The sequence below is a fragment of the Ananas comosus genome, linkage group 20 (assembly GCF_001540865.1).
Source record: "Ananas comosus cultivar F153 linkage group 20, ASM154086v1, whole genome shotgun sequence".
NCBI classification, from domain to species: Eukaryota; Viridiplantae; Streptophyta; class Magnoliopsida; order Poales; family Bromeliaceae; genus Ananas; species Ananas comosus.
Window position 1 is genome coordinate 5,004,632 of NC_033640.1, and position 16,664 is coordinate 5,021,295.

The following is a 16,664-nucleotide window of genomic DNA, read 5'->3' on the forward strand; positions in this document are numbered from 1 at the left end:
CATATTAGCAAGGATTCAAGTTCATGGCATGGTGGAAAAACAGCAAGCAACACTAGCAAGCAACTTAAGAAATTAAAAACCTAAGAAATCGACTCATCTTTGCAAATCAATAATTGGTTTAAAAGGAGAAAAAAATATATTTCTTTCGCAATAAGCCATTGAAGAAAGTTGATCGCTGCAAAAGAAATTATTTTTTCTAAGAAGAAATATGCTTCAGTTTATTCTAAGTATTACAAAAAAGTATATAAAATAAAAAAGAGTTATTAATTATTCAAAGTTACAAGTGAAAAAAATGAGTTAACAATTATTAATAGAAAAACTATAGAACCGGGCTTGGAATTTAAAAATTGAAGGACCTATTTGCAAAAAGGACGACATTTTATGTGAAATTTTTTGGAATTTCAAAAAATGGAGGGGCCTATGTTCAAGTTAGCCAAAAGAAGAGGGTGGAAGCGAAAATTTTGCTGAAAATCTAAGAGTCAGGTCGCAATTTGTCGCAATTTGTATTTAAGTCATTGGTTAAAGGGCATTAGAATTTTTCTCTTTAAAATTTCTAGCCACTCTTTTTCCCTTCCCACGCAACCCTAGCCAACACCATCTCTATAGACGCAGCACACCCTCACCGCCAGCCACAGTTATCTCTCTAGCTACCCTCCGATCAGCCAAGCTTCTCTCCACCGTGCGACACCACCCCAAACCCCAAGCTGAGCTCTTTCCTTCTCTCTCGAGTTCCTCTCCTAGGCCGAGCCTCCCTGCCACCACAATGCTGCCATCGCTGCCACCACCTTGCCAACTAACCTACTTCTACCAAACCCATTCCCTGCTCCGTGCTCCCTTACAGCCGAAGCAGCCATGTCGAGCCGCGCCTATTCTTTTTTCCTCCATTGCTTGCATTGATCTAGCCGAATTCCAGCCTCCTCTTGTCGTTCCGACCATCTCCAGTGGCCCTTCTCTTCAGCTGTGCAGCCACGCAACACCTCCTAGCCGAGTTGCCCTTCTCCTAGCAACCAGGTGCACGCCTAGGCGAAGAACCGCACCCCCTCCCTCTCGGCAATCCTCCTTGCATCCCAACGGCCAGTAGCCATCACAGAGTTCCAAGACATCAAGGTGAAACCAAGCCACACCATCTTCCTCCCCGAACCGTTCAAAATAGTTTCCGAAGGAAGAAAACTCGGTAACAACTGCAATCTCTTTTTATGGTCTTTTATCGCATGTGATTGTTGTAGCGGTTGCTATATTGTGTCAGGATGCTGTCGGGTGTCGTCAGAGGTCCGATTTGTCACGGATCTAGCCAGAAATGTGTGGCCAAGCTTCTTGCTAGTCAAATACGCACTATCGGGCGCTCGCTGCCATGTTTTGTGGGGTCGAAGCCCTTCGGGTGATCATAACGCATGCTGTTCCTCTACCCTAAGCAGCACGGTTCGTGACTTTGATAGCTAAAAGACTTATGCTAGCCATGTTTGAGCACCAACACATGCTCGTTGTCCCGACACTCCAAACAGTGCGTTGAGGACACCACGGAACTAATCGCATCTATCTGCGCATTTCAACACCGAAACAGCGCCTGAAACATCGAAACGAAGCTCCTGGAAAGCTGCAACCAATCCGATTGGCCAAAAGCTTGCAGTCATGCTAGTTGCTAGCGAAGGCTTCATTGTAGGCGGAATTCATGCGAAATCAACTCTCGGGGCTGATCATAACTTGTGTAGCTGTCCCGACATCGAAAAGGCATCGTTTTGGGACTTTCCAAGTCCTAATCGCACTTCTGCAATGCACCATCTGTGCAATAGATTTTCGAAACTCATAGGATGTATTTCATAGGTTTCTTGCTGGTTAAGAATAGCAATAAATAGGTAAGGCTTGTGCAGCTGGTTCCGATACCGAAATCGGTACAATTCGAAGCCCGACACTGCTTAATTTTGCGGGCGTAGCTCTTTTCATCGAGCACTTGGTGTGTGAATGTCCCGACACCAAAGGTGGTGTGTTTTGGGACACCGGAAGGGCTATTGTAACTTTCATAGAGTTGGTTGGTCATTTGGGTATGCTTCGAAAGTTGGTTTGCAGAACGAATGTTCCAAATGCGTTGCAGTGCACTTCGGTGCGGTTTAGACGTGTCGGTTAGTGTTTTGAACACATATGGGCTGATTGTGGCACTGGTTATTATTTCTAAAGTTCAGATGTCTAGAGGCATCAATGAAGTCGTGGACTCAGGTTTATTCGAGCATAGGTGGGTGCTACAGTCTGGATGGTGGTATAGTTGCATTAATTGGGTTATTCCTTTATTAAACCGATTATCTACTTCTTGCTGAGTAGCTTCCTTTCTACACTTTCATCCATAATTTACAATTTAGTTGCTCTACATATTAGCTGTTACTTGTGAGAGTTACTTCTACTTCCAGTTTATTATATATCTTGCATGCTATTCATCAAGGAATTAAGTATCACCTCGTCTTGCACAACACGGGGCGATACATACCGTGACCCCAATTAGGGGGCACGTTACAAGGGTTGTCTCTCTTAGCCCTCCCGTGCCGTGATACCCTCCGAGTATCCAACGAGACATCGCGATACCCAGAGTGTATCGCGACACATGCTATTGAGTGCCTACATAGGCACACGATGTTTTTTTTACTTGTTCCTTTTCTTAACTCTGTTTTTCACATGAAAAGACCTTACAAAAGAAGCCCCAAGAAGGGGCATCAGCTGTAGAATTATTTTCTCTGTTTATCATGCTTTCATCTATCTTTACGTTAACATCATTAGACTATAAGAAAGACCTTCAATGAGCAAGAAACAGCTATATACAAAGGCTTGATGATGAGCACAGATGCCCTTGGTGTTGATGTTTCACACAACTTCCTCCAATTCTTCATATTTCAGTAGCTCACCCTAGGAGGAATCATTAGTTTCACTTCTTTGTATGAATTAATATATCCCATGAAATAATAATTCTTCCTGTGGACTAGATTTAGCAAATATTTTATTGGGTTAATTTCATACAGGTACCTACAAACATAATGATGGCAAATATATCCCTACAAGTTCAACTTTCATATATTGTCCTTGCAAAAGTCCTGGTACTTTCAAATATGTCCCTCTCGTTTGTTACCATTAGAGAAATGTTTATATTTTCAATTTTGTCATCACAAATATGTCCCTCCAAAAATCATAACAGTATAACATAAGAGAGGTTAAAAATATCAAAAACTAACCAAGGTTAAGTATTTAACCTATGGTTAACTAAAATTTTCTAACGGATTATAACAGCAGAGACATATTTGAAAACATCAGGACTTTCGTAGGGACAATATGTGAAAGTTGAACTTTATAGAGATATATTTGTCATTTACTATATTTGAAGGGACATGTATGAAATTAACCCTATTTTATTTTATCATTATTTACCTCTGTTCTTTTCTTTGATTTCTCAGTTTTGTTGTTTATCATGTTTGATAATACATAATGCATTACACCATTCTTATGGCACACAAATATTCAATATAAAATAGTATGTTACGTCACTATATTCATTTCTGCATATAATCCAAAATCAATTTTTGTTATGGTTAACTTTAAAGTTGAATGTCCACTAGAAGATTTATGTACAGAACTAAAGTTCACAAATTATCCAATTGCAAGATACATACCTTCAGTTTGAGCAACCCGCGCTGCTTCAAATTCCTTCTGCAAACGCTCAAAAATCATCTTATCAGAATCCCTATGGCAGAAAGGAATAATAAGACAACTTCCTAAAAGAAGAAGAAGAGAAAGAAAAGACACTACTCATTGGAAAAGAAAAAAACTACTCATTGGAAACATGCTTCTGTTAAAGCAAGAATACATATTTCATAGGTACAAAACACTCAAGAACACTAGAAATACATCTAGAACCAAAGATGAGTTAGCAAGACGAATAAGAATATGCTTGCTCAATGTGAACAACTTTCAACCATGCTCTTTAGTGAATATACTAGAAAAAAAAAAAGCTTTCTTGAATTGAAAGAAACTAAAAAGTCCCAACTTGCCTCAAACACAAAGTCACATAAAATATTTCTAGAGCTTGATTAGAAAATATAAGTATGGAAAAGTATCTTTTCAGATGAGTATCTATCACATCATTCGTTACATAAAATCTAGTGTACGTAAAATAAATGCTTGTCGGATCTATAATCTATAACTATATATTAAATCCCAATCTCTTTGCTGAGGTGGCACAATTTTCTTCAGTTGGCAAAAAGCATAGGGCCCACCTTCCCTTCTTTTTTCTTTTTTCCTTTGAATTGGGTGGGGCAAGCTCTCTTTCTCTTGTCCTCTCCTCTTCTCCACTATCCGCCACCTCACCTCCCCACAGCCCTACTCCTCTCTCTATTATAATTAATTTTTCTTTCTCCTCTGTCTTCATCAATCTCTCCCTCAAACTATTTTCTCCCTCAACTTTTGCTGAACCTCTCACCCTCTTCCCCCACCTTCTCCTTCTCCCTTACCATTGCCTTCTCTCCCAGCACCGTCGCATCGCATCCGCGAAATCTGCAGATTTCGTCCCTTATTCTTTTTCTATCCTTGAGCAGATGCAAGCCTACCTCCCCCTTCTGCCACTGCTGGAGCCCCACCCTCCACCGTCACAGGAGACGCCTTCATCATTGTGCCTGGAGAAGGCGGCATCATCACCCTCCCTGCCGCAATCAATGAGGGACCTGCGACGTGTGCGGCGGGTGCAGCGCACAAGGGCATAGGATGCGGAGCCATAGGAATTAGATCGTATAGCGGCAATTAGGCTGGGGTGGGGGTGGCAGTGGTGGTGGAAGATAAAGGTCTTGGATGCGGCAGCAATGGTGACAACGATAGCAACAGATGCAAAAACGGCAAAGGAGACGGAGATATCCATTTACAGCTTGCTTACCCTCCTCCCCCACTACAACAAATCCTCTAAGGTAACATCACAAAGGTTCTATCCTTCCTCTAGGGTTAGGATTTTGATTTGGCGCTGATTTAGTTGAGTCTAAGGGCTGTTTTGGTTGAGGGATTGTCGAGAAGGCCACCGGGGGCGACAACACATATCATTTGCAATGGGCGTCTCGCCATGGCCCTCTTCGCACTGGCTCCGATGACTCTCCTAGGCGCCCTTGCACATCTCCTCACTCTCCTCCACTTCTCAGTCCCTAGTAACTACCCCTCAATTCTTCCACTCTAATTCCCGGTGTTCCTTTGGGATCGAATGGAATAAATAGTATTAAAAATTCCTCTTTTATGAATAATTTGAGTAAAAATGAGTTATCAATAGGAAAAAAAAAAAAAAAGAAACTACGTGCTTTGATTTGGATCAATTTGTGTACTATTGGCTTGCTAAGATGTTTGATAATTGCACTAAGATCATAGTCCATGGTACGAAGAATTCTAAGTTCAATTGTTGATTAGATTTCCCATTTGATGTTTTTTTTTATAATGCATCTCACATTTTCTCTACCTAACACAATTTTCTCTTCTGTGAGTTTTGGGATGTGGAAAAAATCGATCTCGCCAAATGGCTACCTTGAGCTCAATCCAGTGAATGGAGTTTATTATTGTACTTTTACCTATTTGACGAAATGACTGTCTTTGTTTAAACAATACATCTCAAGCCCCCAGTTTTTCTCTTTATAGTTTTAATAGAAATTAGATTGTAGCAAGATACAAAATGATGGCCACAACAATTGACAAGTGGTGAGGTAGCTTTCCAAGGAAAAGAATAAGATGCATAATAACTATGAGATTGCATATTAAATTTACATTTTCCATATATTTTTGGATCTAAGATGAATAGTTAATGGTGACATAATGTATAGGCCATATATAGACATTAGACAAACTTCGTTTCACATAAAAATTGTCTTGAAGTACAACTATAGGGTTGTGCTTCCTGTAAGAGAAGTTTGATCAGCAGATACCAACAAAGTAGCTCATGATAATAGTTGTTGGGAACTTTTAAAGCAATTTCTGACAAAAAGTAGTTTTTTGCTAAAAGGAAAAGAGCGGGCATTAGCACTTAGGGTAAAATCATCATTGTGAAGAGAGCAAAATTAAGAATTGATACATGTTGCCTATAGGTTTATCTTTGTTCAATCCACCTTCATTGTCTATTTTTATCCTATTTGGTTGCAATATTTATAAATTTACTTGGCTTCCGTTTTGTTTTGACTGAGATGTTTACTCAAATAGGCCAGCCAAACAAACAAACAATGGTAATTACTAAAAATATCAACGTTTAAGCCTTTTTTCTTTTGTTGCATTTGTTCAAATTTTCTTCAACGTGGACCACATGGACCTTACTTTATTGAAGAAAATGGATAGATGGTTTATAAAGAGATTGAGCTTTACTTTTGATAGTTTTTTTATTGTAATTACTTTCATTGCTCCTCTGGTTTCTGTCCAAATGTAAATATAATTTGCTTGATTTCCTAATGCTTTGTTTAAGCTAATACTTATATAGTTTTACCAATTATCAATTCGCAAAGCCGTAAATTGCACTTTTGGTCCTCAAACTCTTAGGTGCTTCAACTTTTGGTATTCAAAGTTCAATCTGTCGGAACATATGTGTAAGTTGAATAATAGAAGGTTAACATATCGATGTGTTGTTTGCTATGTTTCTATCAAATTATTGTTCTTCGATGTAAGGCAATGATGACATGATCTTCTCATTGTCATCTTCCTTTCTATCAATACGTGTAAGCTAGTAACAACAGCTATGATCTGCAATACTTCATTGAACTGAAGAAGACAATAGTTGCACCATCTGACTGTTAAACTGCTAATGCTATTATATTTAACTATTATAGATATGTTAAATTCTGTTGAATCGGACGGCAGCAACGTGCGGGTATCTTCACTAGTACAAATGAAGTATCAACAAGTATCTTACAATAGAATTAGAAAAATCATTGAGTATCATATCCAAGATGGAATATGAAAGCCTAATTATTGAAACACCCATACATCATAGATCTCAAACTGTGCTAGTGATGCTCTTATAGAGCAAAAGTACATGAAAAGAAAATTATCACTCAAGGACTAATTGATGAATCATAGAAACTCACAACACTAATTTTCAACAAACTATATGAACCCTCTACCTTGAAAGGCGATCCTTCAAAGCTTCATGCCTTTTTTGAACATTCAACACTGCAAGCAAACAAAAACTATTATTAAACTTTAAACACATATGAAACAAATCAAGCATCTTCTTTATGTACTCCTTTAAGTATTATTGCAATAAATAAAAGCAAAAAAAAAAGGGAAGCCTCACATCTAACACGCGTGGTCTCCAACCGTGTATCTTCTTCCTGTAAAAAATTCTACAATAAAGTGACATCCTTCATTGTCTCCTTCAATTGATTTCTTTTCACAAGCTCTAAGAAGAGAAGTAATGATTAATGAATCATTAAAACTGATAGCGTACCACTTCTCCTGTTAGTGCATGCTGGCGCCGCCTCAGTTGCTCAAGTTGCTGTAGAACATGAATTTTGTGTTTCAATGCCAAGTACCATAGCAGAAAATTTATGAGATGCACACCGCCAAAACACGAGAACCAAATAATAAATTGAAACTCCTCTAAATAAGCGGACGCTTCTAAAAGAAGAGAATACAACATAAGAAATTTAGAAAGTTTGATGCTAGCACCATCTTTATATATGCAAGATAGATCGCTTGGCTTCCAAGAAAAAGAAAACAAGTAACACAAGAAATATATAATGTGATGCTCTGCTTTAATAAATAATAAATAAATTAAATGTGTCATCCCAGAAATCCCTAAACAAGTATTAGACTAAGCTGCAAAGATTTGAAATTAATTTGGACAGAAGTTTAAAATTTGAAACCTAGGTGTTGGGATTTGAAGTTGTATAGGTCCTCCTTCTAGAAGGCAATACAAGAAATGTATTTTGGACTCGTAGTAGTCTATTTATTGGTAATCTAGCTCTAGTATGCAAGCGAGACTTGAAGAACAAAACAAGTGTAAATTGGACCCATACCCTTGCGGGTACCGAAACTTCTCTTGCTTTCAAACTAATCTGATCGCAACTAGATTTCCAAATTCTATACAGTGAAGGATCATAAGCTAACGACCGGTCTGTGCAAAACGTGTCAAGTCTCGGTGCAGTGTCAGGAATTCTCAAGAGTTGATACGGTAAAGGATATTGCTGCCACTTCATACTCTCTGAAAATGTGGTCTAGAAGGGTGCTTGCTCACCAATAGGGGAAAATTTAGATCTAATAAGAAATTGCTAGCCCATAGAGAATTAGAGACGAATGTGTATGCAGTTTGAAAGGACAAGTACCTGAATTGGGTCAGAATGTGTTAATTTATGGAAATGAACAGTATTATAATACACATTATGGACAATTCAGAAGTATTTACCCGTATTGGTTAAATAGTAGCATTCTTGTACCCTATATCTTTTTACATTACTATAGATTCTTATCCTATTTTTATTATTCGCATCCTTTGTTTCTTTTAAAAGACCTAGTAGACGAAGTTTGCCTTATTCAGCTAGCTGTATCCATTTGAAAACTCCTTTGACTTTTTTCACCTTGTTATTGTTACACCTTTTTTCAAATCCACCTACCGACGGGAGTTTTAATGCGCATGGACAAGCATGATCAAAAGCTAGAGTAGTCTCAGTTGCTCCATTTTTGCTAGTAGAATAATTTGATAAAAATGCTTAGATGCATACACAATTATGTACAAATTTGAAATCAACATCCATTACATTATGAAATGAAATGTAATAGTTAAAAATTTCGCCTAATATGTCAGTATTACAAATAACTCAAGTTTGCTTCAATTTCTAACATTATGTATCCATAGAGGCTTCTTTTCCATAGGTGTAGCGGGTCTATCGGCGCAACATGACTATTATGTCTTGGCTATCGCTTCCTGGCCAACCGTAGTATAATAACCACAACCAAGTCTCAAGGCCTCCTCTAAATTATAACCACTACCTACTTTCTCCACTCACTCTACACACCCTTCATTTAGCCACCTAACATTTCCTTTGCTATTTAACGATCTACAAAGAGATGTTGCATGCTCTCTTCCCCTTCTGCACACGGTACACAATAGTATTCACCAGCCATCCTCTCATCCCTAGGTTATTCTTTTCAGGATTCTATATTCCAAGCCACTCAACAGAAAATTCTTTAGTTTGACCAACACAGGTATCTTACACAAAACTTCGCATAGGGGCTAACAAGCCCTTCATCAGCCCATCAACTAAACATGTTGTAACAACTTTTCAAAGTGAATTCAGCCCATTAATTAAACATTTTGTAACAACTTTTCAAAGTGTTTCTACACTGTTACTATAACCTCAAATATTACTCATCATTCACTATATAAGGTTAGATTGCCCCCAAAAGCTCACAAAACTTCCTATATTCTTATTGTAATTTTCCTAGAAGTCTTGAACAGCAACTTGGCTTCTGTATCAAATATTGATCAGCATCGTCGCATTATTTTGTTATGTACTATTGGGAAAGTGCATATCAACATTGTTGCATTATCTTTTGATCTATTGTTGGGAAAAAGATGGCCAAAGTGCTCCCCAAATCCAAGCAAAGCCTTCCTATGACAATTCTCCATTTCAACACCCGAATCCACGCTAAGTACTAGAATGCATTTGTTTACTCACTTTCAAAAGTATGAGCAACTTTCCGTGCATTTAAACTCAGGAATTAGTGTCTCCCTAATCAGAACCTATTCTAAATAGACATTGGCAAGATAAATAGTGAAAGGCATTTTTTTTCTTTGTAACCTAGAAGATCAACCAACCGTTTGCTCTTTCCATCAACTCTACGATTGAAAAATTAAAATTCTTTTCGAAAGTTTATCCTTAGGCACGAGTAACCCTTAAACATCAAGAGGATTCATTTTTGTAGAAAAGCATTTTATTTCTTAGCCCTTCCAAAAATTAGGGAGTAATATAATAGAAGCATTGAAATACTTTTAACTAATTGCTAAAATCCGTCGATGTATTCAATCTTTAATATTCTCTCTTTAGAAATATCCTCAATCTATCCGTAGGAAGAACCTATAGGAGAGGCGTCGAGGGGTCTCACTCTCTAAATTCCCTCCTATAGTGGATAGTGATGCTCTATTTTCCATCAACCATGATTCTAGTCTGAGCAGGATATCTACCAAAATTAAAGCCCCGTGGCCCCCAAGAGCGTCACGGTCGAGCCCCAACGATTGACCCGTGACACCCTGCTCTATAAATCTCTAATGGCACTTGCACTAAGTTTTGCTTCTGCAACCAAATACATAATCAGTATAATGAAAGCATCCAGCCAAACCCCGAGCCGTTTCTCCATTCATTGTAGCCCTACTATATATACACTCCTAAGTCCTAACCCGTTTACACACACACACACACACACACACAGAGACACACACACACACCCTTCATATAACTAGTAGAAATAATCCCTACACAAGTAGCCGCAGACAATCTGAAGCAGTGGAACCCTAACGCTGATGCATCATAAATAAATTCAAGTGGAAAGAAAGAAAAAAAAAAAACCCAAGAATGGGGAGAAAGAGAGAAGGAACCGGAGATAAGAAGGTAACCTCAACCTCGGGAGGAGCGCTTTTGGGATCGACATCGGCGACGAGCTTGTCGTCAACATTGGCGACGGGCTTGCTTTTACCGCTCGTGCCGACATCGGCGGGAGCCTTCTCGCCCGACGACATCGGGTGAAAATGGAGCACAAATCACAGAACCCTACGACCCCTTCGTGGCTCCAACCAGGTGTGGGACGTGTACGGAGTGGATCTGCCCCGACTACCGCCCCGACTCCATGACGGGTAGAAACACGAACCCCATAATCCAATCCGGCCCGCTTCAAAAAACTGCCTCCAGCTGGCGCTGCGACTCCGCGCCGCCAAGGAAGGAGGGGTTCCGACGAAGAATACAATAGTCTTCGTCGGAGGAAAAGAGGACGAAGAAGAGAGAGCGAGAGAGAGAGAGGCTCACGGCTCACGGCTCACCGTTCTTGGAGCTGCGGAGCGGTTACGGCGTCGACAACTTGAAGGAAGAGGAATGGGGCTGTCGGCCGGTGGGAGAGCACCGATGGAGGAGAGGAGTTGGGGGGTTAACTTTGAACTGTAGGATGTAATGTGGGTCGCCGCCACATTTTCCGGGCCTGGCCAGTCCAGTGAGTCCGGCTGCAGATTTGAGCATTCAAGTAGGGTTGGACCGGCCCGAGCCCGACATTTCGGACCACCAGCCCAGCACGCCGTCCTCAGGCCTGCATGGCACGGGCCGGTTCCCTCTGTGCCGACCCAGTATGTTTTTTTTCCTTTTAGTTTTTAAAATTTTTATCTTTTAATATTTTAAAAAATAAAATACTTCTATAGAGGGGTATGATGCTTAAAAAAATTTCATAAATTGAAAATTTTTTAAAAAATATATATAATTTAAAAATTATTTGAACAAAATTTTAAATTTTTAAAAATTTTTAAAAAATTATGAATAAAATTTTAAGAATTGTAAATCTTTAAAAACAAAATTTGATGGAATTTTAAAAAAAAATAAATTTAAAAGATTATTTGAACAAAATTTTAGAAGGCAAAAGTTTAAACATTACAATTATATTTTAAAAATTATAAAGAGGGGATAATATCACGAACTAAGTTATCTTACTTGCAAGGCCCGTGCGACGCCCACTTTCCTCAACAAAGAAATATGGGCAAGGTTTGCCCTCTGTTTGCTAGCTAGGATCTTCGGGCCCCTACGACTAAGTGCAAAAAGATTAAAAAGAGAGAAACTGAGATTTTGCGAAAAAACTAAGTACTTCTATTACTTAGAAAATAGAATTACAAGTACAACTCTTCCTTGCTGTTTGGCCTCGGCCATTTCCTCTGTTGATAGGCCTATGGTACATTGAACCTATCCTAGCCTAGAAAATGGTAAAGAGAATCCTTAAGTTGCCCATGGCCTTTTAGCTTCTGCTGGGCAATTTTTTGAGGTATTTACTCCTACAGTTTGTATGATGCTTTATCTCCCACAGAACCTGCTCTCCCCTACCTAAGACGTAGGCGTCCTCGTCGTGCACTGCTGCTGGAACTCATCGATGAGTACTTGGTACTGCCAAAGTGTGCTGACCTTCTCCCAACTAGCCTTACCATCGAGAAGATTTTACCACTTCACTAAGTACTTAGGGCTTAATGGAACTTGGTGATGCTGAATAAGTCGAGTGTTCAGGATGAACTCTGCTTCTTTGTCGAAAGACGTGTGTCATGGTTGCAAGAGCATGCTGTGGCACACTGTGGTTTGGGCCCTTCGCATCTTCATGGTATGGTTTCAATCAGCTAATTTGGAAGATGGAGTGAATTCAAAGGCTTGCAAGCAGATATTGCAGCTTGTAGGCAGCTTTGCCCACATGCTTGATGATGGGAAATGGGCCCTTATACTTGTGCAGCAACCCTTTGTGCACCTTGTATAGGGCGTTGAACTACTGTGGCTAAAGCTTGACCATCACTCGGTCTCCTTCGCCAAACTCCTATGGTTTTTGTTTCTCGTCTGCCCATTTCTTCACCTACGAGGACCGCTTTCTCCAAGCTTGCTCTCGTAATATCATTTTTTTTTCTATAAGTTAGAGATGAATTGTGAAAAATCAAATGGCAACTAAGAGGGGGGGTGACTTAGTTGGCAACTAAAACTCAAGTAAAATTAATCCAAGATAAAATTTGCACAACCAAATAAAGAAATAAAAGAAAATTAACAAACTAAGACGATACAAATGATTTATCCTGATTTGGTGTTTTTGCGTATTCCAGTTCGGTCCCTCTTCTTCTGGAGATACCGATTTAATCACTATCATTTAGCCTTTTGAACAGAGCAAGACTAAAGCCGCTTACAATCACACTTTATAAGACTTCTATTAAAACTCACAATTAGGGGTGGAAAAGAGTCGAGGGCGAGCGAGCTCACCTCAGCTCAAGCTTGGCTTGAAATTAATTTTGAGCCTAAATTTAGGCCCAAGGTCGGCTTGAAATTAATCCGAGCAAAGCTCAAGTAAGCCTAATTTCAATTTAAGTAAGCTTGAACCCTAAATGAGCTGCTTGAAATTCTTAACATCATACATTCTATAGTTTAATTTTTATAGAACATTATCTAAAATTTGATACAAAAATTTGTTTAACTATGATATAGTGCAAGCTCTTGATGAATCATTGCAAGGGATTTGATCGAAAATCACCGCCGATTATGTTGGTGGCTTTCAAGTGGATGATCAGGGATTGTTGAGATTTTGCAATAGACTTTGTATACCGGCGGAATCAAGTATTAGAGAGGAAATTCTAACAGAAACTCATTGTGCACCATATGCTTTACATCCTGAAAGCACAAAGATGTATAAGGATCTTCAATTAATCTATTGGTGGCCTGGAATGAAAAAATAGGTTGCAGAATTCGTGGCACGATATTTGACATGCCAGCAAGTAAAAGCGGAACATCGACTTCCAGCAGAAAAGCTTCAAAGTCTACCTATACCGGTATGGAAGTGGGAAAGGATTACTATGGATTTCATTGTGGGTTTGCCTCGCTCACAAGCTGGTCATGACTCGATTTGGGTAATCGTGTATAGATTGACAAAATCTGCCCACTTCATTCTGATTCATATTGTTTGGTCGAGAGAGAGAGCTCGCACAAGTGTACCTTGATGAAGTTGTGCGACTGCATGGAGTACCTGCTTCTATTGTATCAGATCGGGATCCCCAATTCATATTACATTTTTGGAGGAGTCTGCACGATGCCTTAGGCACACGATTGGATTTTAGTACTGCTTTCCACCCGCAGAGTGACGGGCAAACAGAACGTACTATCCAGACTCTTGAGGATATGCTACGAGTATGTGTGATTGATTTTCAGGGCGGATGGCCACAGTATCTACCTATGGCAGAATTTGCTTATAATAACAGTTATCAAGCAAGTGTAAAGATGACACCATTTGAAGCTCTATATAGTAAAAAATGTAGATCACCACTTCATTGGAGTGAAGTAGGTAAGAGGCTGGTTTTGGGTCCAGATGTGTTGCAGGAAGCTGAATCTAAAGTTCGACTTGCATGAGAACGTCTAGTGACAACGCAAAGTCGACAAAAGAGTTATAAAATACCCAATCACACTCCAAAAATAATTTAATTAGAAGGAGCATGAGGGTCCTATGGTGGGTAGTTATTGAGCTGTTGAGGAGAAGAAGCATGAGGATCATTGTTGGGGTGAACTACCAATTAAGGTATGTAATATTTGAGTTGAATTAGAACTTTATTTGGAGTTTTGAGTGGGATTTTATGCAACGGAATTGAGTGGGATTATGTTGTATTTCTTTTAAAGGAGCTGAGCTTGGAGATTATCTGATTGGGTTGATGCTATGCTATAGACGAGGAGGTGTTGATCGTATCTTCTTCCACCTTCTTTGGAGCTATTTCTAGGTGGGCTTCATGTTGCTAAAATCGACGATCTACCTTTCTATGTCTATTTTGCATTATTTAGCAGGTTAATTACACCAATGGTCCCTAACCTTTACACTATTTTTTTAATTTGGTCCCCAATCTTTTTTTTTTGCAATCAAGTCTCTAATTTCTTGATTTCATTTCAATTAAGTACCGACCGTTAGATAGCTGTTAAAATTGACGAAAAATGCCACGTCAGCACCATGTCAGTGTCACGGAGGCGCCATGTCAGTGCCACAGAGGCGCTATGTCAGCACCACAATGGCACTGTGTCAGCGGATTGCAAAAAAAAAAGATTGGAGACCAAATTGAAAAACGATGCAAAGGTTGAGGACCAATGGTGTAATTAACCCATTAAATTTATAAATTCAAAAAAAATTAATTTAAGATTTAAATTTAAAATTTAAAATTTGATTTTGGATTCAAATTTAAATTGGAATTCAAATTCCAATTTTGTATTTAATTTTAAATTCAAATTCACATTTGGAATTCTAAATTCTAATTTAATTTCAAAATTCGATTTGAAATTTCAAATTCAAAATGTGAATTTGAATTTGAAGTTTAAATTCAAATTTGGAATTGAAATCAAATCTTAAATTAAAATTTAAATTTTGAATTCAAATTTAAAATTCAAAATCAAAATTTTGAATATGATTTTAAATTTAAATTTAGATTTTAAATTTAAATTTTGGTTTCAAAACTTTCATTTTAAATGTAAATTGAAATATCAAAATCAAAATTAAAATTTTAAGTTTGAATTCAAAATTTAGTTTCAATTAAAAATTTAAATTTAAAATTTGAATTTCAATTCAAAATTTTAATTCAGCTTTAAATTCGAATTCAAAATTCTAATTTCTCATTAGTTTAAAATTTTAATTTTAATATTATTTTTGAATTTAAATTTAAAATTTTGAATTTTTATTTTTAGGGACTAAAATAAAAAACATGCAAAGTTTAGGGACCTAAATTGACATACAAAAGGTAGCCAAATAGACGCCGACGTGGCGATTCCGTTAATTTTAACAGTTTTTTTTAATGGTTGGAACGTAATTGTAATAAAATCAAGAGATTAGGGACTCAATTGCAAAAAAAAAAGGTTGGGGACTCAAGTGAAAATTGGTGCGAAGGTTGGGGACTACAGGTGTAATTAACCCTTATTTAGCATGTAGGGATGCTTTGTTGATAAATTTGGGATGATATTAGTACTATAGACACCTACTTGTTGAGTTGATTATACTATACATGATTACTCGGTATTTTTCCTTAATGAGATTGGTCGAGTTATGTATGCTGCAGAGCTATTATGGATATCTTCTATTTTACTATTTGGGAGTATATTTTTATCTGGTGGTACTGTGAGTTATCACATATTACTCGGGAAAGTAGACGGTGACATACAACGAGACTTATGGAGATTTTGCCAAAGGGCACCTAAACCGTACTATTATTATCTTTGTAATCAATGCATATGATCATAACCTACAGAACCATATTGAGCTTGATAGTGATATACACTATGATACTCACTGGGGTCGCGTCTCTCGAGCGCCACTTTGGAAGTTGGGATGAGCGATTGGTACGAGCCAAACAGTAGTCTATGTAGCGGATCACTATAGATGAGAGCTGAAAACGAGGCAGCATAGACTTGATTAGACTATTGAGTTGGACAGCAAGATTGGGTTATATGACACTGTTTATTCAGTTATACTAGTTAATGCATGATATATGTTTACAGCTTACTGTTATTATCATAGAGACATATTTATCTTTTATTTCCAATTCAATTTACATTTTGTTACCTGTTCAATTATTCACTATTTTTGCTTTTAGTAGACTTAAGGGTGTAGGTCGTCGTTGTCGTCGATAGCACCTACTAGAAACTATTGTTCAGTAATTCTCACGCCCTCTTTTTTAATTATTTTTTGTTTCAGAGCTCTCAGTGCCTGCATCTGATTGAGGTAAGAAAATAGCGAGCTAGATAGCAACTCCTACCTGTATACCTGAGCTAGAGGACCCAAGCTAGAGTTGTTGCATAGCACATTGTACATTTTGGGACTGGCTGGGCCAGTGATTCATTACTACTCTATTTCTATTTTGAGTTGTATGGCTAATGGATGCTGTATGTACAGTGTGGTTATATTTGTAAATTTCTACAGACTTTGATACCTATGATTTTTAGTTG

At 38.2% G+C, this 16,664-nt stretch overlaps 1 protein-coding gene across 4 annotated transcripts in view; it reads right to left on the reverse strand.

Annotated features, from left to right (window-relative positions):
• LOC109725811 overlaps positions 1 to 11,095 on the reverse strand; it is a 43,295-nt gene extending 32,200 nt beyond the window's left edge. The window contains exons 1-5 of one of the 4 annotated variants that reach the window (XM_020255180.1): positions 10,604 to 11,095; positions 7,433 to 7,480; positions 7,280 to 7,316; positions 7,107 to 7,155; positions 3,648 to 3,718 (exon numbers count right to left, since the gene is read on the reverse strand). In XM_020255180.1, coding sequence (XP_020110769.1) covers positions 3,648 to 3,718; positions 7,107 to 7,155; positions 7,280 to 7,316; positions 7,433 to 7,480; positions 10,604 to 10,720 — 322 coding nt within the window. In that variant the 5' untranslated portion in view covers positions 10,721 to 11,095. Of the gene's footprint in view, positions 1 to 3,647; positions 3,719 to 7,106; positions 7,156 to 7,279; positions 7,329 to 7,432; positions 7,481 to 10,597 lie in introns of all 4 variants that reach the window. The other 3 variants (XM_020255178.1, XM_020255179.1, XM_020255177.1) reach the window with 3 other exon arrangements.